Raw genomic sequence first — 25724 nt, forward strand, 5'->3', positions numbered from 1 at the left:
TGAGATTTTTAGCATCACGACATTCTCATGTTATACGCTTAGTAAGTTTCAATCCTGACAGAAATAGAGGGAGACTTACCAATTTCTCTGAAGGGAGCGAGCTGTTGCCAACAGGTGATTAAACTGCATGAGCCCGACACTCCGTGGCACTTGCAGGTCACGCGTGACTTCTTGATCACAGCCTGAAACAATATAAAAACCATTTCACATATTCAGTATGTTTATAGGCTAACCATCAAATAGAGTAAACGGATGAGTGGATGTATGAATAGGTGATTAGATAGAGAGATGGCTTGGAAGAATCGACTGAAAGTTGCACGAATAAATGGATATATGGATGGATGGATGGATGGATGGATGGATAGATGGTTGGGTGGAAGGAGAGGGAGGGATTGTGGATGGATAGAAGCATGGGTAGGTATATGAATATATGAACGGAAGAATGAATGAATAAAAGGTTGCTTTCAAGGATGATTTAACGAAAGAATAGATGAGTGAATGAATGAACTAACTATTGCATGGATGGCTGGATTCGTGGAAGGACGGATGGATGGACGAATTTATAAGCCGGTAAAAGGGTAAATGAAATCAATGGCGAATAATTGATTGTAGGGATGGATAAATGAGTAAGTTGATGGATAGAAGGTGCGTTAAAGAACAGATGGACAACTGGAAAGACGAACATCAAACGCATAATGTAGAATGTTTCAGAATTCAGTACACAAACTCGGTGCAGTAGTTAGGAAGACCAAGACAAACAGTTTTTCTCAGATAAAATTGGGTCCGCAACTCGTTCTCCCGCTACGCGGCGACCAATTTGTCAGTATACTACCTGAAAATAAGCAACCAGTATTTGGGCTGGGCGCTTTGACAATTACAAGGCTGTTCATAATCATAAGCTTGTGTTTGTATCAGTGATTGGTCCCATATATCTACATCATGTCTGAACGATAAGATTTACTTCTACTTTCTCCAGAAAATGTTCTCTTCCTTAGCACAAGGATGTGTCTTTGGCGGTGAGACATTGTAGTATAAGTACGATTGTTGTCCAGAATACTGGCGCATTAACGTTCGTCATTTTTTTACTGTCATCTTTCCCAAGCGATGGACTGGTCATGCTGAACTGGTTGCTTGGCTGTCAAGATCACCAGATCTTATCTGCTTGAATGTGTGGCCATATAGGTAATTTGGTTTCCGGTATGGCAGACAACAATGAGGAGGATCTCCATCACAGACTCATGGCATCAGCATAAATATGTGGTACCCTAGGAGTGTTGCAAGATACGGACATTTCGTTGTGCGTCACTGTGACCTTCGTTTGTGGGTAAGTGGCGAACATTTTGCAAATTTTTAGAGATAATTTAAGAACAAATAAATTTCTGGTGTTCTTCATATCAGCTTTTATTAATACGATCTGATTATCGCGTAGCAGGATAACGACGAATCTCCTACTCCATGTTTTCTGATAATAAATGTTTGCCTTGGCTTCCCCAACTACTCCTCTCAGTTTGTATATTGAATTCTGAAACACCCTCGATGGGGGAACGGATGGATTAATGGCTTGACTGCATGTAAAAGGTTATTCAAAAGTTACCAAAGATTTGGAAGTCCTCATTATTAAGAAATAGGTTTCTAGAAAAAAAAACAATTTTCGTTCATCTCAGTGCACTGGAACAAACTCTACTGCATTTACAGCAGCAATAAATAAAACCAATTCGCTGTGATAGGGGCAAAACTATTATTTTCTGTATGAATTTAAAAAACACTAATTAACTCACTCATATTGTTTATTTTGCTATAGCAACAATATTGTATCAATTAAAACAGTAGTTTCTGTGAAAATAAAATAAGCTTTTCTGACTTATGAATAATGTTTATGCTATATTTATGTATGCGGATGCATGCATATATAGTATGTATTAATAAATAAATTAAATAAATACAGTGCTTGCTGAACTTTCGGCTCGTTAAGATGAAGTAACTAGAATATTTAAGCATTGTTGCAAATCCGTATGTGCATCTAAATACGTCAGACGTTGAAGAGATTGCTTCTACATCTCAAACTATAGTAAAGAGGATGAGTAACTGCACTGGATTCATCCTACCCCTGCCACCAAACCTTTCTGGCTAAATCGTTTTGCAATGTAATCAGTTTCGTTAAAAACAGAGGGTTGATCTGATACCAACCCCTCCTTTTAAAACTTGTATCCTTGTACAGATCAGTACGAATGCAATCACCATAATCACCAAGAGCCGGGTTTCTCCCCTGCTTGTTCACATGTATGAGTCTTTCACACGTTGTAAATTGCACTTTATTTCGCACTGCAGCAAGGGGTGGAATTAAATTTAATTTACTGAGAGGAGCTCGGATTATAGTGAAGAGATTACCCCTTTCGCTTCATCTGGGAAACATGTACTGATAACAATATGAATCGACACCTCTTCAGCAAGCAACACGTTTATTGTCTATTATGTTAGTTTGATGAAATTCTGTTCTATATTCGAGCCTGTTTGCATCTGTAATTATAAGATTATGGAAGACATACATTTGTGAAGACATCATGTATAACTAGATATTAAATTTGAATACGTATGACGTAATATTTAAGGAGACTTAGAAGGTGGTGCCTAACATTGAAATATAATAGGGGGAGTCCATATTGTCTCATATACGAATCACCGTCGTCATCGTCATCATCATCATCATCATCATCATCATCATCATCATCATCATCATCATCAGCAGCAGCAGCAGCAGCAGCATTAGCAGTAGCAGTTGTAGGAACAGTTTGTACTGTAATTCAGGCAAAATTGCTTCTTTATAAAACCTTTCAGTGCTTCGAGAACACTATTTCACCAATAAATTGTCAGGTTTCCCAAAGTAAAGTAGCCTATATTTGTTTCAGTTTAGAATGCGATGGGGCCTGTTCCATAAAGGAAATTTGTGTTTGACATTTCATTTGGCACTTTTTAAGTTCTGCAAAATGAAATATATGGGTTCACCACAGACTATAAATTGAATTCAGAACTCTCGGAATAATGGAAATAATTCAAGAATACAGGTAACAACGATTAAAAATTCCAACAAGAGGAAGATTCTCTTTCGTAATAAACTTCGTACCTTTCGCTTTGAACTCCTGTCATCCTCAGTGGTTTCGCGTTTACCGATGTCGGCACATAAAGAATATACATCTTTTTCCACCCCCACTGCTGTAAATATGCTGTTATTAGCTTGTTTCTAGAGAAGTAAATGGATAGTGATAGTGTTGGTTTCTATTGACAACTTAAAGATGGAGGAGCGGGTAAACTTCGTATTCCAACAGACTGTAGCATCACCTCACTGGCACTGGAAGTGTTAGAAATTATCTGGACGAAACATTTCCTCAACGCTGGATTGACAGTGCAACAGACGACAAACGCGCTCTCTCACGGTGGCCACCAAGGAGTCCCGATCTTAAAAAGTGCTACTTTTTTCTTGGGGATTTGTGAAAGACAAAGTTTACACTTCCCCTTAATGATTTACGCAGATGAGTTGAAACAACGCCTCACTAGAGTTTTGTGTTGATGCAGGTACGTTACACTGGGTTTGGGATGAACTAGGCTATCACCTTGATGTGTGCCGTGTGATACAAGGAGTACATATTGAAATATTGGACATTTGTGAGTCCCCAAAGTAAACTTTAAGAATTACTTTATAAAACACTATAAATTATTCCTAATAACATTAATAATTTTAATTTAAAATACACTGAAAGTGTATAGCGTATTTATTTTGGATATTCTGTTAGAAATTTATCCAAAATTAACGAATGAGAAATGTGTGATAAATTAATATAAATTAAATGTTTAAGTTTAAAAATGCAATATTATAACAAATCTTCACGTTAAAATGCAGAAAAATTGGGAATTGGGAGCTGTAAAAATTAATATCTGGCATCTCTACTGCTTGTTTCGAGAGAAAGTTCCCTAAATATTATAAAATGTAAAGTGTAAATGGAGCAATATCGGAAACCCTTATAGGAGATATAAAAATTAACATCGCTACAATATTTATCTCTATGAAATTTTTTTTCTAAGAACTTGATAGGGCTATGAATCTTGTATTGGTTGTATAGAGAAGAAGTTTCCCCCCCAACTATCCAGGGTTTAGTCAACATGTCACCCTTCATTGTCAGCTAAAAGCAGCATAACAATCATCCCATCCATTTAGCTGGAGGGGAAAGTTAAAACAGCTGATTACTTCGGGCAGTAGAGTGTGAGATACCGGTTATCGGTGACAACCCGCTGCCTCATGGTTTCAGAGTGTGATGGTCAGGAAATTTAATTATTTTAGGGTTGACATGTAGCCAACTCGTTTCAGTTAACCCTTCACTTGCAATATAATTCTCAAGAGGATCTTTCTGCTATTTGTATAACCCTATGAAACTGTCTAAGCTCCCCTTGCCGACACGACAACGTGGTTTAAGTTATGCATATAGGATTTCATTACGGATTAACGTGGCTGTAATATCGCCAGCATGTGAGGGCTTGACGATAAATCAATTACAAGTGTAAATTCGTCATGAATATTAAAAACATTTCACCACCTAATTTTCTATGAAGTCAATTTAGGAACAAATTGGCTTGAAACTCTCGAGAAAATGTACTTGTAATTTTGAAGATCGTAAATTCAATGGTACGGAATATACGGATGTAGCATATTTCTCGAAACGTTGAATCGGGCCTACCAATTTTGAAACTGCTATGCAACGACACGTCATTCGTTTCCGGCGGTCTAAAGGTTATCGTACTTGCTATTGCATCTGAGGGTCGCGAGAATATCTTACTGCCAATAGTGATGCATTTTTGTGGGTCTAATTACCCTACCCTTTTACTACATCATATTACTTTTGACCAATAAAACGGTACGAAAGGACGTGTTTCGACCAATCATGGCTGTTTAAGGCTATAATTGTATTATTTCCCTAGCATTTATTTACTTTTATCACTTCCCTAGCATTTGTTTCTTTGTTTGTCAACATTTCAAACTGAAAATTATTTACGGTACTATAAAACATGCTTTGCGATCGTCTTTTGTTTCCCGCATAGATAAACTGAAAATGGCGACTTCGTTCAAACGTTTTGGTGAAACTAACATTAGTGAAATAGAATTTTAGTAAGTCAATTAATACCTATTTTATTGTATTAAAATACTTTACTCCTTCTAATCTTTATATACTTTCTTCTGTTTTTATGACCTCCCTCCTATCAGTTCTTTCTTTTTTTGCCAACATTTCAAACTACAAATTTTTTACGGTACTATAAAACATGCGATCGTATTTGTTTACCGCATAGATAGTCATCTGAAAACGGCGGCTCTGTTCAAACGACTTGGTGAAGCTAATATTAATGAAATAGATATACGAACAGCATCATGGAATGGATCAAAAATAATAATTTATTACATAATCATGATATGAGATGTTTAGTTGCAAAATCAGATACATCACTAAAACATAATTTTTCAGTATGAAGGAAAAACGTATATATCCTATATATCAAGAGGTAAAATGTTAATACTTTGAGGATAAGTTTCTTATGGAATATTGTAATATCCCAAGACGTATGGAAGATAATAGAGAAAATGTATTTGATGTATTTGGTTTTGAAAATTGTTCTGTGATCTATTTGGGTTTGCAAATGAATAAAAGAACTTATCTTGGTTCGAAAGCAAACAACCATTCTATTATATACAATGTATTATTTTAAACCCACTGTTACATTATTGCAATTAATTTGTCATAATTGTTAAGAGTATATTTTCATCACAAAAGAAACTGATATATTAAACAACCAGATCACCTATTTCACAGGCATGGTCACACACATTTTCTTCTTCATTCATAGAAGAAATGTGATGTTCATCCAAGCTTTCCAGTCTGTTAACAATACGTGCATATTAGGATAATATCTGAAGTGATTTCTTGTCACTCAAAATATTTTATCAGCAAATCAATTACATAATTTATTTTTAATTGTGACACTGTACTCCTGGCAGCATTATGCTTGGTGATCCAATATTTATTATTTTTTTGTTCTTCTTACAAATGCTCTTGTATTGACCAGTCTCACTTCTGTAGTGAACTTCACCCTTCACTAGGACGTCATCCTTCTTCTTGTTCGACTGAAAAAAAAAACCTTTTGCACGGAAAGTGCCACTGAGCTGGTGGTCACATTATATTGAAAACAGGTTTCTTCCAGTCATAAGTTATTATATTTTATCTGACAAAGTTATGACTGTTCCAAAATTAGGAAAAAAAAAATCTGTACACTCTTTAAGGCTAATGATGACATCTTGCTGTTTTTCTTTCAGCTATTTATGCGAGGGAACTATACTGATGTGCAAACCCATGATGTATCTTGTTTTGGAAATAAACTCACATGACATCTGGATTTGCATAATAGTGCTGTAGCAGTTGTAGAATCATATGAAGATGTGAAACATAACATTAACTTAGTTTAGAAAAAAAAAGTCTATCTGATTTTGCAGCTACACGCCTCATATAAAAAAAAGTATGAGAAATAAGATAGAAAGAGAAGGAGGGAGGGAGTGAATAAATTATTATTTATCAGGAAGAGGAAACAGTGTAGGGCGATGCCCAGCTGTCGATAGTAGTTTAGTGTCCGCTTCCGAAAACAAGTATTCTGTTTCACTTACTCCTGCGGAGGTTAGGCCCCTAACATCCTTACCTCTCTTAATTCTGTATACCTTGCACATCACTGGAAGTTATACTGTCCGCGGCTGGAATGTTCTTTTCTGACGGTTGGAGAAGTTAGAGCTGTAAACAGTCACTCTTGTGGGCGTGGGTACTAGAGGAGTCAGTTTTACGGTCCATCACTCAGAGTTACGTAGTACCTACCGAAAACATTTGTTAACAGCTCTGTGATTCTTCGTCGTTGTCTTGGCTTTGTTTTTTCGAGAGCCAGATCACGCGTTTAGGCATTTACTGACATTGTGCGCTCTATGCAATAATTTTTCAAGTCCAACGGTTGACATGGTCAATTCGTGAATTCTACGCTGAAAGACGGACCATCCTTCCTCAAGTCTGACAGGACCTGGTCTCATCCTCTAATAAACTCTATGGCGTTGCAACCCTTAAATCCTACATAAGCACCGGAGACACGTTTTACAATATTAAGCCTTCATTTCAGCCTGATTTTAACTGTTGCAGATGATAGATGAAATGAGAGGGAGGTGGAGAATGTTGGTGGAATGAGAGGGAAACGGAAGAACCCCGATAAAAGCCCTCAGTCCACAATAGATTTCATCACGACCAGATCGACGATCAACCCTAAGCTGCCTAGATGGAAGAGTAGTTTATCAGAGACCCTCGGAGTTGGAGAAGGCTTTAATTTTATTTTGTTAGTCGGTTATGTAACGACGCTGTATCAACTATTAGGTTAGTTAGTGTCGATAGAATTTGTGATAAACAACTCCACAAACATTCTCTGAAGTCTACAAGTTAATATCGCTTGTTTTGTCCATACCCAGCACATCAGCATCGGTCGTAAGATCATTTGGTCCTTAATACGAATCAAATCATTTCAACCTAGCCTTCATGGCAACAGAAAAAAACTACAAGAACTTAGAACATTCTCCAACATTTTACAGTGTATACATTTTATATATGAGTTTACGAAGCGAAAGCAAAGAATGGAGTTTTCCTTCAAGTAAACAAGATACGATTTCTTTAAATTCTTTTGTTATTTCTTTACTAATTTCGTGCACATCGAAATCTGCTGGAATGATTTAATGACTATATGCTTCTAAAGCTGCATTAAAAATATAGCCTTGCAGTATTGACATTATGTGATCTCTAGAAGGAGAACCTACTCGAAGGCAGCAGTCACCGCCCGCCACTGAATTGTAAGTTATGCTGATGATTCTGTAGTGACTGCAGAACCGGAAGAGTTGTAGAGACTTTTAAATATTTTTATACAACAGAAATAAGTATAATATGACAATATCCACAGAAAAAAAAACAGATGTTTAACAATATTCAAGTTCCCAGTAAGATGCAAACTAGACATTGATAGCAAAATAATAGAACAAGTCAAAGCCGTTAAGTATTTTGGAGTACTAATAACTTTCTATAGCGATTTACCGAAAGAATTAGTATCTGGAGAAGGTAACAAAATATTAAGAATATCAGGGGCTCTTGATAACATCTGGAATAATAAGTTAATACGTGTTTAAAATCTGATATTAAAATAAGAATATACAGTCTGATCCGTTTGGGTATGGATAATATTAATTTATTAAATTATAAAGCTATTATGATAGTAGGAACAATTTCTTGCTGATTATATTACTCTATGATTAATATGGAAGTTTCCATATACGAGGAAGAGTAAAACAGTAATCTTAATAATTGTTTTATTAATTGAATAAGTACAATAAGACTACAAACACTTCATCACTTTTCAACACAGTAGCCTATAACAGGAACAATTGCATTGAACGTAGTTAGGACTATGTTGAAAAGTGATAAGGTATTTGTAGTCTTACTGTACATATTCAATTAATAAACCAATTATTAAGGTTACTTTTTTACTCTTCCTCGCGTGACAATCAACAATGCATAATCTGAAAGAACAAATAAAAATCGTAGATGACTAAAATGGCTACTACAAATCAACGGCGGGCACAATGTGTTCTTTGGTATGCTAAATTTGAGAGTCTTAAAAGAGTTCAAAGGGAATTTCGACGTGAGTATGGTGTGCTTAACGTACCTAAATATAATTCCATAATATTGTGATATCCAGCATTTGTAGAAATAGGTTCTGTGTTAAAAAAAAAACATGCAGGAGGTCGCAGGCGTAACCCAGTACGAGAAGCAGCTATCTCTTGGCTTGGTCCCCGGAATCCCCTGATCTAACCCCTCCTGACCTCTTCGTGTGTGATTTTGTTAAAGACATTGTCTATTCACAGAAACCCAGGAACATTGATGATCTGAGAGTAAAAATTACTCAAGCTTTTAAATAAATCACCCCTCTTATGTTACAACGGACATGGGCTGAATTGTATCACAGTTATGAGTTGTGCAGGGTGCGCAATGGAAGTCATGTTGAGCTGTGAGGAATCTCCCATCTTTCAGTGTTGTATGCACAAAGTTTCAACAAATAAAGTTCAGTAGTAAATGTTTTACGTGTTTTTATTTTATACATACCCAAACGGATCATTCTGTATAAAAGTGTAGCACGCCATTTCTAACATATGCTTCTGATACCAACGTTGGAAAAACAAAAAGAATTGGGACAATTGAAACAGTAGAAATTAAAATATGAAAGATGATTGCTGGAAAAACCAATGGATACTTAGAAGACTGGAAGAATAGAATGCCCACATCGATCGAAGGAAAATAGATCTAAATATACTTGTTCGAATCGCCCGAGATAAATCTCTACATGGAAGGAGGAGCATTGTCCGGCCAAAAGAAAGGTGTAAATATAGTATAGGATTTTATCCTAGGTTTCAAATAATTTTGAAACATAGTGTTAACTTGAATCACTTGTACATAAGAATAAAATTACAGAACTAGCACCAACTATTAGGAAACGTCACTGAAATCTGCAAGACTCACTTCAACATTCAGGCTTCACAACCATTGCTTATTATTATTCTTTTTTTTTCAGACATCTCCATCCTCAAGCGTGACTTGTAAATTTTATTATGTATTTCCTAAGATCAGTAGCCTAAATACGTAGAAAACTATTAGTAATGGAACTAACATAGAGAGAATATCAAATAGTTGCTCACACAAAATTAATATTTGATACAGGTCTCATTCATGTCTTGCACTAATTCTATTTTCTCCACTCCTGTACGGCTTATATCAACTAATGCACTCCCTACAACAAAGCAAATGACTCGAATCCCCTGATGGCAGAGACGAATTGTGAGAGGGAGGGTATTTCTTTGAATGATGTTAGCAGTCGCTAAATATTTCATTAAGGACGTAATTAGTGTATACGATGCGGCATCTACTGCTGTGTTACAGCTAGAAGACGCCTTTTATCTGCTTTATACAGGGTGAAGTGAAATAACCCTTCAGATTTTCAGAGCGAAAATGTATGTAACAAAAAAGTGTTATACCATATTGGTAGAAAGTCCATAGTTTTCTCAGAAAAAAAATGCTTTTTCCCAAATGTTTAACACACTCTTATTCGGTAGAATACAAGCAGAATCGTGATTTTTGTTTATGTCAATAGAAAATATAATAAAGAATCATTTATCCCTTTGGCGTATTTCAATAGCGTGGATGGTTTTCGTGTAAATTTAATTTAAAGACCACTAATTTAAAGCCACTGACCGATGCGACCAGCTTGCAACAATGTAACCAGAAAGGGAGATGGGAAATTGTTCACTAAGGCACACAGACCTGATTTCGTTGACTTCTTACATCTGTATTACGAGACAAAAGAGCAGTGTGTTAGCGGCGATGTTGCCAGACTGCTGAAACTTCCAACTCAGTTTTTTACTTAACCGTGCATTTAATAATAAAACATAATATAGCTTTTCTATTCATTTAAGCGTACCTCTCGTTCCTTCCAATCTGCAGGATTGTTTCATTTCCATCCTGTATATGTTATATGCGGCGTTTAATCGGTCCGGATGTTAATAATAATAATAATAATAATAATAATAATAATAATAATAATAATAATAATAATAATAATAATAATAATACTTACTTACAAATGGCTTTTAAGGAACCCGCAGGTTCATTGCCACCCTTACATATGCCCTCCATCGGTCTCTATCCTGTGCAAGACTAATACAGTCTCTATCATCATATCCCACCTCCCTCAAATCCATTTTAATATTATTCTCCCATCTACGTCTCGTCCTCCCCAAAGATATTTTTCCCTCCAGTCTCCCAACTAACACTCTATATACATTTCTAGATTCGCCCATACGTGCTACATGCCCTGCCCATCTCAAACGTCTGGATTTAATGTTCCTAATTATGTCAGATGAAGAATACAATGCATGCAGTTCTGCATTGTGTAACTTTCTCCTTTCTTCTGTAACTTCATCCCTCTTAGCCCCAAATATTTTCCTAAGAACCTTATTCCCAAACACCCTTAATCTCTGTTCCTCTCTCAAAGTGAGAGTCCAAGTCTCACAACCATACAGAACAACCGGTAATGTAACTGTTTTATAAATTCTAACTTTCAGATTTTTTGACAGCAGACTAGATGACAAAAGCTTCTCCACCGAATAATAACAGGCGTTTCCCATATTTATTCTGTATTTAATTTTCTCCCGAGTAGCATTTATATTTGTTACTGTTGTTCCAATATATTTGAATTTTTCCACCTCTTCAAAGGATAAATTTCCAATTTTTATATTTCCATTTCGTACAATATTCTCGTCACGAGACATACAGTAATCATATACTTTGTCTTTTCGGGATTTACTTCCAAACCTATCTCTTTACTTGCTTCAAGTAAAATTCCCGTATTTTTCCAAATCGTTTGTGGATTTTCTCCTAACATATTTACGTCATTCGCATAGACAAGCAGCTGATGTGACCCGTTCAATTCCAAATCCTCTCTGTTATCCTGGACTTTCCTAATGGCATACTCTAGAACAAAATTAAAAAGTAAAGGTGATAGTGCATCTCCTTGCTTTAGCCCACAGTGAACTGGAAACGCATTTGTCAGAAACTGACCTATATGTACGTTTCACTGAGACAAATTTTAATTAATCGAACTAGTTTCTTGGGAATACCAAATTAAATAAGAATATCATATAAAACTTCTCTCTTAAACGAGTCATATATCTTTTTGAAATCTATGAATAACTGATGCACTGTACCCTTATACTCCCATTTTTTCTCCATTATCTGTCGAATACAAAATATGTTATAATAATAATAATAATAATAATAATAATAATAATAATAATAATAATAATAATACCACGATAATTCTTTCATTCACTTGTCTCCCTTCTTAACCCTTTGCAGCATAGTGGTTGTTTAGAAGAACCACTGTTTTCTTTCTTTCTAAATTTTATGGCACAGATATTCCACCAAGGAACCACCTCTTGAGTATACATAGAGACGGCATCTATGTTTTGAAATTGTGTGCAGAGTTAAAATGTTGAAAAAAATTGATCGAAGCCTTTGTTATGATCCATGATGTGAAAAACATAAAAAAGTAATTTGTGCTGCAAAGGGTTAAATATAGAAATTACTAAAGCTATATAGTATATTTAATAGTTTTCGAAAAATCTGGCCTTTTTTTCCCATAAAAGAGTATAGCGCGTACTATTCTTTAGGAATGTAAGTGGCGGTAGATATGAGGACGACAGCAGCGTGATGAGTCGGAGTGATGACTGATTTAGGCGGGAAAGTCACTTATTGAAAACTGTTTAAAGATGCTTGGCAAGATTACCTCTTGTTCTGTAACCTTATCATGTGTCGTGGATGTATCACCAATGGGTGAAGATGAACTTCCATGTCGGTGGATTCGTTTAATACTAATCATCTCTTTCTGAGAGCTCATTCTTTCCCCTCTCGCAGAGCTTAGATGCCAGGTCTCGTCTTCCCATCTGTACAATTATAAAGTTCGCTACGATCAGTGAATTCCAAAAACTTTTCAAGGAGTCTTTTGAAAAACAAAAATATAACATCGATAATTTCTCCGCCATTGGGTTGATGATTGGAACCCGTGGCACCATTCCAAGGCAGTTATACAATTTCAGTAAACATTTCGCCATGCTAAAGCAAATTTGTTTAATGTAGCCCTTCTTACTTTGAAAGGTTCTATTGAAATAATCATGAACTGAAGCCCAAATTATACAGGAAGTTTCCGAGGTGGTGTTACAAACTTTCAGGGATGATTTCAAAGGGCACATGTATCAATTTTAAATGAGGAATCCTGGTCCGGAAATGACCGAGTCGAAAGTTAAAAGCAAAAATAGTTGTGTGGAAATGAAATAATTTTATTCCTCTGTACGCCTTATTTATGTGTATTATCTGTACATCTTACACATACTGTATTCATCTGACGTTGTTTACGTTGTATACTTACAGTATTCCATTCAGTGCGCTGTCTGAGGGATGGGGACAGGAAACTACACTAAAGCAATGCAGATAGCGTAATGTGTAACTGACATGGTAGGTCCTGATATACACGTCTGTAGACAGCAGTGTATGTGTATAAATTTCAGTGTCGAGTCGATCAGTCCTAGTGAAATGGAGGAGTACACGAGAGCGGAATATGCAGACCTGATTTTCGAATACGGATGAGCCAATGGGAACAGTAGACAAGCTCACAGATTGTATCGGGCCAAGTTCCCACATAGGAGACATCCGGCCCATACCATCTTTCCACGACTGTTCCAAAGGTTAAGGGAAGGAGGGCACATGGTGCGAAATTACAATTCCATTTGCACACAACTATGTTTGCTTATAACTTTCGACTCAGTCATTTCCGGACCATGGGTCTTATCTCAAATTGATACATATGCCCTTCGCCATCATCCCTGAAAGTTTGTAACACCACCTCGGAAACACCCTGTACAGTCCTATTATCATAATTTTTCTCATACTATCATGTATTAGCAAATGGAACCTTTGTTATTGCTACAACTATTGTATCAAGAAATTTAAATTTGTGTAGTATTCTTTGACTTTTAGACAGTCTGCTATGGCAGAAAGAATGTTAAATCATAACTGTCTTATGTTGCAGTATTAAACAAATAAACAAAAAAACAAAAAAGACAAAAACAAAACAAACAAACAAATTAAATAAATAAATAAATAAATAAATAAATAAATAAATAAATGGTGGCTTATGCAGTCTGTTCATGAAAGTGCTCGTTGAGGAAAATAAAAATAGCAATTGAAGCATTGGTTGTAGTTCCATGCTTGGCCAGTGAATCTGCTTGTTCATTAGTATTATCGTACACCCCACTGTGTTCGAGGACGAAAATCAGCTGTAGTTTATTACATCTGGATAAGGTTTCCAGGGGGTTTCTGCATTCTTCGACCACTGGACTACCCTTCCGCCAGCAACAAAGTTACAGAAAAGTATGATGCTTTCAATTCTCATTTAGTTGCGAACAGTTACTTAATTAGCCTACTTGTTATCAGTTTACTTACTTTCTTTCACTTATTACCTCTAATTTTAATTAGTTATTTAGCGTTTATTTGTTTACATATTATATCCACAGTTTTACTTACAATGTACTAATCTTTAATAGGTGTATTTACTATTTACTTAATTATCGGGTGATCTATTTATTTACCCATCAACTTCCTGATTTTATTGAATGTTATTTTTACAGTTTCGTCTCTTACCTATTTATTACATTGCTTGATTATATGAAGTGGTGAGAATGAGGGAGTCCAAAGCCACATTTTTAAGAAAGATTTTTTTGTGCGGGATCATTTGTTACACGTATGCGAAAGCTACTAGTAAAATATTATGAAAATTACTCAACAAATGACGTAAGTGTACGCTGTAGAAATTATGATACCGCACCTAATAGCATTGGACTCTAAACATGTCATATTCTCTCCTGTAAAATTTTGTCAGTGTGTCTTAGGACTATATCATTCTCATCCCTTCAAATATCTATATTCCTACTTAATTAGTTAATTACTATCTATTTTTAGTTACTTATATGAATGTGTTTATTTGATTAATTATGCACGGTGCTTAGTTTGTATTCCTTTATTTAATCATAATTAGCTAAAGCATATTTTTATTTTCTGTGTCTTGTTTGTTTACAAACTAACTTATTTGCTTAGTTTCTAATATATAAATTTAATATTTACTTTTATCTTCGTTAGTTTCTTATTTACTTGCGTGCAACTTTATTTTCTAACAGTTTCTTTTCATAGTTACTTAAATTAATTGATCATTGTGTACTCCTTATCCCTTTAAGTTGTTTATAGACTATATGTTTATTCACTTACGTAACAGGTATATATATTTAAGATATATAAAAAGTGTGATGAAAGGGTGAGCAAATATGAATACCTTCCCTCAAAACAGAACATTGTGAAGATATTCTGTTCAAACAATTGGTTTAAGAGAAAGACTACTGATTTTCAGCAATATAATTTCAAAACATGCATTTTACAGGCCACATAATTAACAACATATTAAATTATTTCATTGCCTTACACATCAGTATTGTTATAGAGAATATTCCTATGACGTAACAATGTTGAGGTTCGGAGATGATGGAGATCACAGAGTCTGATCACTGAAGAAGACTCGCTCGCCAGCAAAGGCGTGCTGCTCACAGAGATTAAAAAGGGGCCTGGAGCGAGTATAATACATCATTTGTGTTCCTTCCGTGGCCAGATATCTAGATGGCGGCTTCCTAGCTGGTAATTTCAACACGGGTAACAGAATTATAGGTGTAGCGTTACGTAAAAAAAGAATAAAATAAATTGAGATACCGTCATAAATAATGTGACACCTAACTTCCCTCGCTCCTGGAGCTGTTACTTTATTCTTTTGTTTCTCATGAGAGGGATTTTAAACCTCCTATCCCATTGTATGAGACTTGCACCGTCACTCCCGGGGATTGTCATAAGCAGGATATAATTTCTGAACTCGAGTCAAGCTAAGCTTTGTGTCGCCAATAGTCTAAACTTCGCAAACAGCAAACAGTACAATCACAATCGACGAACAGCAAGCTTCCTGATATGTGATCGATAAGGAATAAGACATCTCCAGATGATCCAAATGAAAGAACATGCTCATGTCAGTAATATATTTATTTTGGCGGACGTTTCTGGAACAACCCACCGCTCTGCATGATACGAGCCTTTGGTCATCATAGAAACACACTGGTGGCACACTCCTCTGAAGAGTGCGCTCTTATACCAAATGCCAAAAAAAAAGTGACCAGCTAAGACTATATTACTATGATGTACCGAAGTACGAGTACATACGGAGTTTCAGTGCAGAACTTGGATTTCAAATGTGGAAAACTGGTACACAAATATACAGTATTTCAGTCAACGGTCTGTCTCTCCACAATAGGCCAATTCTACTTTTTCCTCTTCATCCTAATTATCATCAATATCAAGACACGGAAAAATACAATACATTTCTTACATTTGTTTACCAGTTTCATCATCATCTTTGAGAAATTAGAAGCAATAATATACTATTTTTGACATATCTGAGCGATAGCGACAGTTATGTCGGAAGTTGGTGGTACCTAGTGCGCATGCGTTACACTGATATCTACATTCTAGCTACAACACATCAGTTATGTTAGATGAGATATGTGAGCAATGTTTGTAATTTGCCGTATGGATACGCCAATTCTGACTTCATTCTAACATCTACTGACATCACCTAGTGGTCAAGATATACCGCGAGATGTGCAAAGCTGTACAAATATCGGAACTTTCTAGTCCTATGGTCAGAATGGCGCAAGTTCTTCGCTTAAGACAACATAGGAGACAAAATGGAACATATCTAATCTACTAAGTCTACCTTATTAACTATAACACAATCATTATTATGACAAAAGTTTGGAGATAGATAAATTTACACTTTCTTGTAGGGAAAAGAGTTAGGAAACACTTCAATTCAAGCCACAACCTGGAGACTCAATGCGCTATTCATTATGTATATTTTAATATTATATATCTTGATGCAGGAATCCATGGATTTAACCAAACTTTTATAGGAATTTGCTTCAAGTAAGGATATTACAAAACAATGAGTAAGGAGCAAATATTATCTCCTCAAGTGAAGGCGCTAAGACGACCAGGTTTTTTTTTATGTTAACACGAATTTGTTAAACGTATTGAACACAGAAACTTGAGTTGGTTGCGTGCATGAACAGCAACCTCTCTGTACTGGAGACGGTTACACGATATGTGCTAGAAAAAAGGAAGAATCTTCTAGATGCAATTTCAACCCAGCCGTATTTAGTTAGTTAGCAGAAGCCTTCTCACGAAAGAACGATGGGATATGAATCTGGATAGGTCATATTGGATTCTTGGTGAACGTAGGGCGGCTGAAGGACAGAATTTCTCTCAAGACTTCGTGTCCTTCTGTTGTCAAGACACCAATGTTTCATTATTATCTCTGAATGGTTTACAAAATCGAAAAGGAACGTTTAATCAAGAATTTAAAGTTACCATCTTTAACCCTTAAATTCACAAAGTATGCTATAGGATACAACAGGTTAATAGGCTATAATTTTAATAGAACAACAGAAAAAAGTTGGTAAGAAAACTAAATTTAACCAAAATTTCACAATAATATAATCTTGTGCAACATATAAAATATGTACATTGCGATAGTTGTTTTCTTTACAGTCCGACACGGTTTAATAAACTAGTGTGAGAAATGAAGTTTTGCCAATTTAAGGATTAAAGAATTTCTCAATCCAATAGACATTTACAACTAGATTCATTACTTTTTGCAGACGATTTTAGCTCTGGTGGCATCCTCAGAAGATGAATTACAACGTTCAATTTTTAATTTTAACAAAATTGGAATTAAATATGATATGAAAATCAATAAAGCAAAAACTAAAATTATGGCCTGCTGCGGAAAATACCCTGTGCCTAGCAAAACATGTTTAGATTAAAAAATATTAGAAAGGATAAATTATTTTACATATCTCGGATACACATTATCTTTTTTCGATGAAGTAGACATTTCACAGAACATTTCTAAATACACCAAAACAATGGGAATAATTAACACCATTATGAAACCTTCCCTAGTACAAAGGCATACTCGAATTCGCCTTTACAAGACCTTGGCGAGACCTGTACTTTGTTACGGCAGTGAGGCATGGACATTGAGGAAGAAAGACGAAAGCAGAATAACGGCTAATGATATTAAATTTATGAGATATACAGCGGGATATACGAAATGGGATCACAAACGCAATGAAGATGTAATGGAAGAATTACAACTAGAACCTGTAATTAATCACGTAAAACATTATCAGAAAAACTGGATAAATCATCTGCATCGCATGCATAGAGATAGAATCCCAAAAGTCATGCTCCACTATCGTCCAAGCGGGAAGAGATCTCTCGGTCGTCCAAAGAAGCGCTGGATTGATAATTCAACTGTGAGATCGTAACAGGCCATTTGGCCTAATACTTGAAGGGATGAAGAAGAAGAGTATTTCTGACACAATAATCAGATAGACAGATTGGTTACTTTACTGTTTGTTTTACCGAGCGAGTTGGCTCATGCGTATCGCATGGGACTAGCCTTCGGAAGGTCCGTAGTTCGATTTCCGGACCAACCAACCTGACTGTGGTTTTTCTTCCGTTGTTTTATACAGTTACTTAGGCAAATGCTGGGTTGGAATTTTCATTGTCACAGTCCATTTTCCTTTCCCCTCCCGTGTAGACAAAGAATTTAGATTTTCATATCATATCATTCATCTTAACTCATTCAATAGCCATATTCAGGTCTAGACTCATATCTTCATCCGCTTACCGAAGGAGGCGTCCTCTATACAACCGTTCCTGAATTCCCAGCCTTACGAAATATCTCTGCTAGGTTTCATTCCTTAAGAGCACTTCCAAGGGCGCTTCGACACCTTGGAAGGGCAGTTGGAATGGATCCTGTGCTGCTTGGTCACCTTGGCAGTGTGAACTTAGAGCGGGGGAGAGTAGAAGGCCCTCATTGAGTGAGTGGATGAGGGGTCACATACGGCCGGTGGGCTGGTACATCCTCATCCTCATTCATCCCATACACTTCCGGGTGCATAATAGGACTCAGTATGTCCGATGTGCAAAGTGTCGTCCTAAACCGCCCGTAGCCACCGTGACCTAACCTAACCTAACCTAACCTAACCTAACCTACTTACTATTTATTTAGAAAATGAGCGTGTGCTTAAATGCGACAGGCTCATGTCAGTAGACTTAATGTCATACCGGCGACGCTGATGTAACCTCTGCAGTTGCGAGAATCGTTAAATGAAACAAAATTTTAATTTTTACAAAATGCGCAATAAATCAATTTTTAACCGTTCACTTCATTAACTACAACATCCGCATTTAAATTATAATCCAATTTATTAAATCTTTCTTTCGATGCCTGAAACAAATATCATGTGAAATGTACATAGTGTGACGGCAGGCCGAATATTCTCGGCGCTTCGGGGAACTTCGTGCGCGTCCGGCAGAAGAGGGGGCGCGAGGAGGCGGCGCGGACGTGACGAAGGGAGAAGGGGAAGTAAAGCAGCTGGTGAGTGAGGGGAGAAATCCAGAGAAGTCTAGATATGCGCCATCTTATCGGCATCTGGAGAAATTTCGAGCATCGTACTTTCTCGAAACTATGGTCTAGTGATAAATAGGAGACGCAAGTGAGCTGACAGCAGTCGTTGCTAGTTTTTGGACAGCAAGCCAGTCAGCCTTGTATAGCAGTCGAGACCGGAGTTCGACTTGAGCGTGTCCGCAGCTGTGTGAGCGTCCTGGCCAGTGGACTGTCACCTGAAGTCCTGAGTTCGAGTGCAGTGGACCGCAGTTGGGGGACCTGAGTTCGAAGTTCAGTGGACTGTCTCTGAAGGTCTTGGGTTCGAGATACTGTGAACTTGAGTGACTGAACTAGAAGAACTAGCCAAGGCAAACGAACTGTGAACTGAGAACTGACAGTTTGTGTTGTAAATAGTGCTTTGTGAACATTAGTTGAGATTAGAAGTACATTGTTGTTCGCAATAGTCCAAGTCAATTGTCATTGTCGTCTGTGGAGTGAAATAACGAATACTGTGTTGCTGTGTGAAGTGGAAATCCCATTGTTGACGGGAGTGTTTAAATTAAATTGTAGAAAGTGATTATTGTTGTGAGAATAAAATTACATTATTGTTTTGTATTAAAGTTACAATAGTATGGATAGAGGATTAAATGCCTAACTTCACAAAAGGAGACAACTGTAGACAGAAGAAAACATTATGTGCGATTATAAAAAAATAATTGATGGTGTCGTAAGACCTTTCCTCCGCTACACAGACGAAACATTCCATGCTGATACAATGCTTCAGAACGTAATGCTCTCTAAAAATTTCACGAGCAGGTCCAGGTTATTGACATCTCTTTCTGAGAAATTAGACCGTAAATAATATCCAGAAGCGAAATCTCTAGCGGCTAGTTCAGGTAATAACACAAAGAACAAAAAATAATTTTGTCGTCTTGGTGTACTGTCACCTTATCTGGATCTGGTAACAACTGGTAACAGGAGCCATGCGAGAAGTGTACAGTCTCACCCTCGTGCGCGCTCCTTTGTTGCGCGCAGCCCTCGCTCTGGAATAAAGGGCCCGTGAGCCACTTATTTATTTACTGGGCTCCCTCATATCAGTGCGTGGATCTCTCTCCTTTATTAGCAGGACTGGATAGGCACAAGCGACGGAGCACTGTGTCATCTCGTGGATTGGTTCCCGGCACAACCTGCATGACAGTGGGGATTCGTCGAATTGTTGTCCCTAATCAGGGATGTCTAAATAGAGACAAATGTTCTTACTGGTCGGTATTGGGTTCTGGGGACCACAGCTATTAATAACTGACTGGTATGGATCCTGCTGTGTCACTGACTGTTTGTTCTTTTTCTCCCTCTTCTTGGAATATTTTTATTATGACGTACAAGCAGTTATCACGCAGTTATGAATCTAAATGCAGTATAAAGAAATGTTGGCATTTTTATTATATTTTCTTAAATGATAATGAAGGGTTCAGAGCCATAGTGGGCCAAGCGCCATTTATTAAAAACAGAAAAAGCAAGGTTTAAAGTTAAGTGATCACCATAGTTTAACGAAGATTGATATGTCATATTGTTTTAATATGCATACTTCATATTACTTGCTGTATGTTTCATTAAATTATAATGATAGCTTAATTGTAACCCTTGTTTTCTTCGCTTTTTATTTATAGCGCTTGGCCCGCTATGGCTCTGAACCCTTCATATGACATTTGAAGAACTATTGAGTCTAAATTTTATACTTAATTTTCTCTTATGTCCTTCAGAGGTCTCTGCAGTTTCATCATCATCATCATCATCATCATCGTCCCACTGACTGGTCTGTCTCATTCTGCATTCCGTCCTTTTGGTCTAACTCTAGCTCTTTTCCCAACAGGAATAAAACTAAAGATATGATTTTCTTCCATTCTGTCCATATGCTTTAGCTATCTTGTTTTAATAATAATAATAATAATAATAATAATAATAATAATAATAATAATAATAATAATAATAATTTAAAAATCTATAATAAATACTGAATGACCTTATTCACTAGAGTTGAACAACGATCGAGAGAGCAAGACTAAAGTGCCCGCAAAGCCGAAAACCCGCACGACAGTATTGCCTACGTCGTTGACTGTTTGTAAGCGAACGTTCAAGACATCGGTCAACTCTCGAACGTCAAGCAGCCTTGAATCATCACAGTTGTTTGTACCAGATTGAACTTTTATCTGTTTTGGCAACTGTTATATATGTATAAACAATCAAATAGCCTATTTGAAACATCTCTACCATTCAGTACATAATAATCAGTTCCACAATCTTTATTTAATTACTAGGCTCTTATTAAAAAGGCTAGGATTTTTTTTGTTATGTTTGAGATCAAGTGTGCAATCTAAAATAAAAAAATATTAAAGTTTTATTTAACGTTATGTTTTATGTTTTTTAGAAATGTAAATTTATTTGAGTTTTTTTTTCTCTATACTTGACTAGAAATTGTGGTTCTCTATTAACGTACTTACAGTAACGTATATATTATGCAAATCTAGCTCTCAAATAAAACAGAGTTTGTGTGCACTCGATGTGGGTTTCTGGTGTCTTGTCAGCCCACTCGAGGCATGTGGATATAAAGGGAAAAATTGAGACGGTGTGGGGTGACGTTGCTGGGTAGCTCATTCGGTAGAACGTTGGCGCTCTCAGCCAAAGGTCCCGGAATCGATACCCGGCCCAGAACAATTTTTCCCTTTAAATTATTCAAGTCTGCTTCACAGGGAGCTTTACCTGGAAGCTAGATTTGCATAATTTCAATATTGTTTGTTTTTGCACATACAATCATCTGCAACTCCTGCAAACTTTGCATCTTGGGGGTTCTGAGAAGGCCATATTCATAACACGTACAAACCAGACTAATCAATTTGTAGTACTCACTGAACAATGGAATAACGTGTTTCTCATGCGTTATCCAGTTAAGTTTCTTTATGTTTAGCTTTGACTTCTTGGCGGCCAACAGAAATTTTGAGAGAGTGACAGAACAAAAGATTGGTACGTGTCCCACTGTTTGTGAACCTGAAAAGGCTTTGTCAAACAAATCACTGTGATATTGATACCCCTGTGTAAAACCGTTTTGGTCCCATTGTTTCATTGAGAACACAAAAGCCTCCCTCTGGAATTGTAATGGAGAGCTTGTAAAGGGTATGAGAGGGGGAGAGGAGGTAGGGAGGTTGGTTAGGAAGTCTTTTCAGCAAGATATTCTTTAGAAAAACCACCATGATGACAACATGGCCGAGAACTGGGAGGTCTCCGGGCCTTGATGTCTCCTTCAAAGCATCGCATAGGTCTACATGCATTATGCATACACTTCTTTTTGTTTTGTGTGTGTGTGTGTGTGTATGTGTGTGGAACCTTTACTATTCAAAAGAACAGAAACTGAAAAAAGAAAAAGAAAAGTGAGTAAACTGGAAACGCGACCGGTTATGTTGTACCAACAAGAATAAACACCGTATGGCCGGCAAGTACTTCCACAAATACACACGCATTTGTATACAATGGAATCAACGCTAAACTAAATGTCTTTTAATATTTGTACATATAACAAATTCATAACTCAAACTGAGCAACAAGGTGTTTAGAAAGCTTAAATGAGCACACAGTGCTGTAGCCACTAAGAATTCATTACATGTTTACTCCTTCTGTTTACAAATCTCATTATTTCAGTTAATATCGATGGAATCTATTAGAGACTTAAGGTCCAATTACTAAACTATTATTATTATTATTATTATTATTATTATTATTATTATTATTATTATCATTATTATTATTATTACTATTATGCATCAATTATTCATAGATTTAAAAAAGGCATATGACTCGGTTAAGAGAGAAGTTTTATATGATATTCTTATTGAATTTGGTATTCCCAAGAAACTAGTGCGATTAATTAAAATACGTTTCTGTGAAACGTACAGCAGAGTCCGTATAGGTCAGTTTCTGTCAGATGCGTTTCAAATTCACTGTGAGCTAAAGCAAGGAGATGCACTATCACCTTTACTTTTTAACTTTGCTCTAGAGCAGCGTTTCTTACACTTTTTTGAAGTGGGGACCACTTTTTAAAGTCATTACAGTTCCGCGGACCACTTTACTCTTGTTCCCTTCGAAAGCAAATTTATAATTTTTGCTGCATATTTTAATACCAATATACTTATATATTAAAATATAATTAAGGTTCGATACTTTGGTATTTGTTATGAATTCGGGTGGTCCCTGGCTGGGTTACAGGCGTGACGACAGATGTGCACGGAAAAGATGGCGAGAAACACCACGTTCATAGTGCTTTAAATCCCTCTTTTGTTACGAGAGTAGAGTGGCAAGTCGGTAGACGGGTAGGGTAATAAATTTCATAAAATATCAGTACTGGGAGAAAAAGTGAAGTAGTCATGTGTCATGTGTCATTTCCAAACTCTGAGAATTTAAGCTATAGTGTGACACACAATTCGTTTGAATTTTATTTTTTCTTCTGTCTTCTTTGAAGGACCACAAGGGCAGGCCTCAAGGACCACAGGTGGTCCGCGGACCATAGTTTGAGAAACGCTGCTCTAGAGTATGTCATTAGGAAAGTCCAGGATAACAGAGAGGGTTTGGAATTGAACGGGTTACATCAGCTGCTTGTCTATGCGGATGACGTGAATATGTTAGGAGAAAATCCAGAAACTATTAGGGAAAACACGGAAATTTTACTTGAAGCAAGTAAAGAGATAGGTTTGGAAGTAAATCCCGAAAAGACAAAGTATATGATTATGTCTCGTGACGAGAATATTGTACGAAATGGAAATATAAAAATTAGAAATTTATCCTTTGAAGAGGTGGAAAAATTCAAATACCTGGGAGCGACACTAACAAATATAATTGATACTCGGGAGGAAATTAAGCACAGATAAATATGGGAAATGCGTGTTATTATTCGGTTGAGAAACTTTTATCATCCAGTCTGCTGTCAAAAAATCTGAAAGTTAGAATTTATAAAACAGTTATATTACCGGTTGTTCTTTATGGTTGTGAAACTTGGACTCTCACTTTGAGAGAGGAACATAGGTTAAGGGTGTTTGAGAATAAGGTGCTTAGGAAAATATTTGGGGCTAAGAGGGATGAAGTTACAGGGGAATGGAGAAAGTTACACAATACAGAACTTCACGCATTGTATTCTTCACCTGACATAATTAGGAATACTAAATCCAGACGTTTGAGATAGGCAAGGCATGTAGCACATGTGGGCGAATCCAGAAATGCATATAGAGTGTTAGTTGGGAGGCCGGAGGGAAAAAGACCTTTTGAGGAGGCCGAGACGTAGATGGGAAGATAATATTAAAATGGATTTGAGGGAGGTGGGATATGATGATAGAGACTGGATTAATCTTGTTCAGGATAGGGACCAATGGCGGGCTTATGTGAGGGCGGCAAAGACCCTCCGGGTTCCTTAAAAGCCAGTAAGTAAGTATTATGTTTTACTGTAGTACAATGATTACGAACTGATTAATGTATATTACCGTATTTAGTACTAAAAATAAACACTTGTAAGTATTTCAACAAGGAAAAAAATGTTTGTGCAGTACAGTTTGTCTTTACATAACCTATAAACTTATTTTCCAATTATCCGGCAAAATCAGTTATCGGACACTGGCTTTGTCCCACAGTTGCCGGATACGAGGAATTCTACTGTATAGCCTATATTGACAACATCGTGCGGAAATGGGAGGTGGATTTGAAAAAAAAATTAATACAAAATTAGATACAACACTTTTTGCTGAAGATTAGGCTAAAATTATTATCTAGAGGATGATTTACAAAGACATATTTTCAATTAATCCTAAACAATTTAAGTAACTGACATAATCTTAGAGTATCAAAAACAAAAACATTAATCTTCAAAGGAATAGATACAACAAAAGCCAAAATTATTCTAGGTGGTCAAATCCCAGTGCAGGTAAATTCTTTCAGTTATTTACATTACAAAATTCGTTATGTAATAAAGAATATATTTTAGAGAGAAAAAACTACTTGTGTACTACAATTAAACAACTCCTACTATACAAGAAAGGAAATTCAACTATGGTCCATCCCAGAAATCTCTGGAGTAGAAAGACGAAACAAGACCTCTGCGCAAGTGGTATGTGGGAGGGCTAGGGCCAATGATCGCTCTGGGGGGAGGTGTTGGTTGAACGAAGCTAGCAATCGCTTGCAGGGATTGGATCATTTCTATCTGAAGTCTACTCTACCTTCTACCACGAGCATCTTACCCCTTAGCGGCTTCGAGCTGATGCTGCCCGCAATACACTCCGGCACAGATAGACTTCGCCCCCATATGCGTGAAGTTACTCCACAGACGAGACGGATCATAGCGTTGTGGTCTAGCTCTAATGCATTATGTCTGGACTGGCGTTATGGAGCGCGCAGTAATTCGAGTCCTCATGGAGAAGGAATTTTGGGAAACC

General features: G+C 36.6%; 1 protein-coding gene across 2 annotated transcripts in view; it reads right to left on the minus strand.

Moving 5' to 3' along the window:
• Positions 1 to 25724, minus strand: part of LOC138699819 (protein Wnt-5b-like) — a 2020855-nt gene that overhangs the window by 61755 nt on the left and 1933376 nt on the right. For both annotated transcript variants that reach the window (XM_069825994.1, XM_069825995.1), the window contains one exon: positions 80 to 182. In XM_069825994.1, the coding sequence (XP_069682095.1) occupies positions 80 to 182 (103 nt within the window). The remainder of the gene's footprint in view (positions 1 to 79; positions 183 to 25724) is intronic.

Source organism: Periplaneta americana, chromosome 5 (assembly GCF_040183065.1).
Source record: "Periplaneta americana isolate PAMFEO1 chromosome 5, P.americana_PAMFEO1_priV1, whole genome shotgun sequence".
Lineage (NCBI taxonomy): Eukaryota > Metazoa > Arthropoda > Insecta > Blattodea > Blattidae > Periplaneta > Periplaneta americana.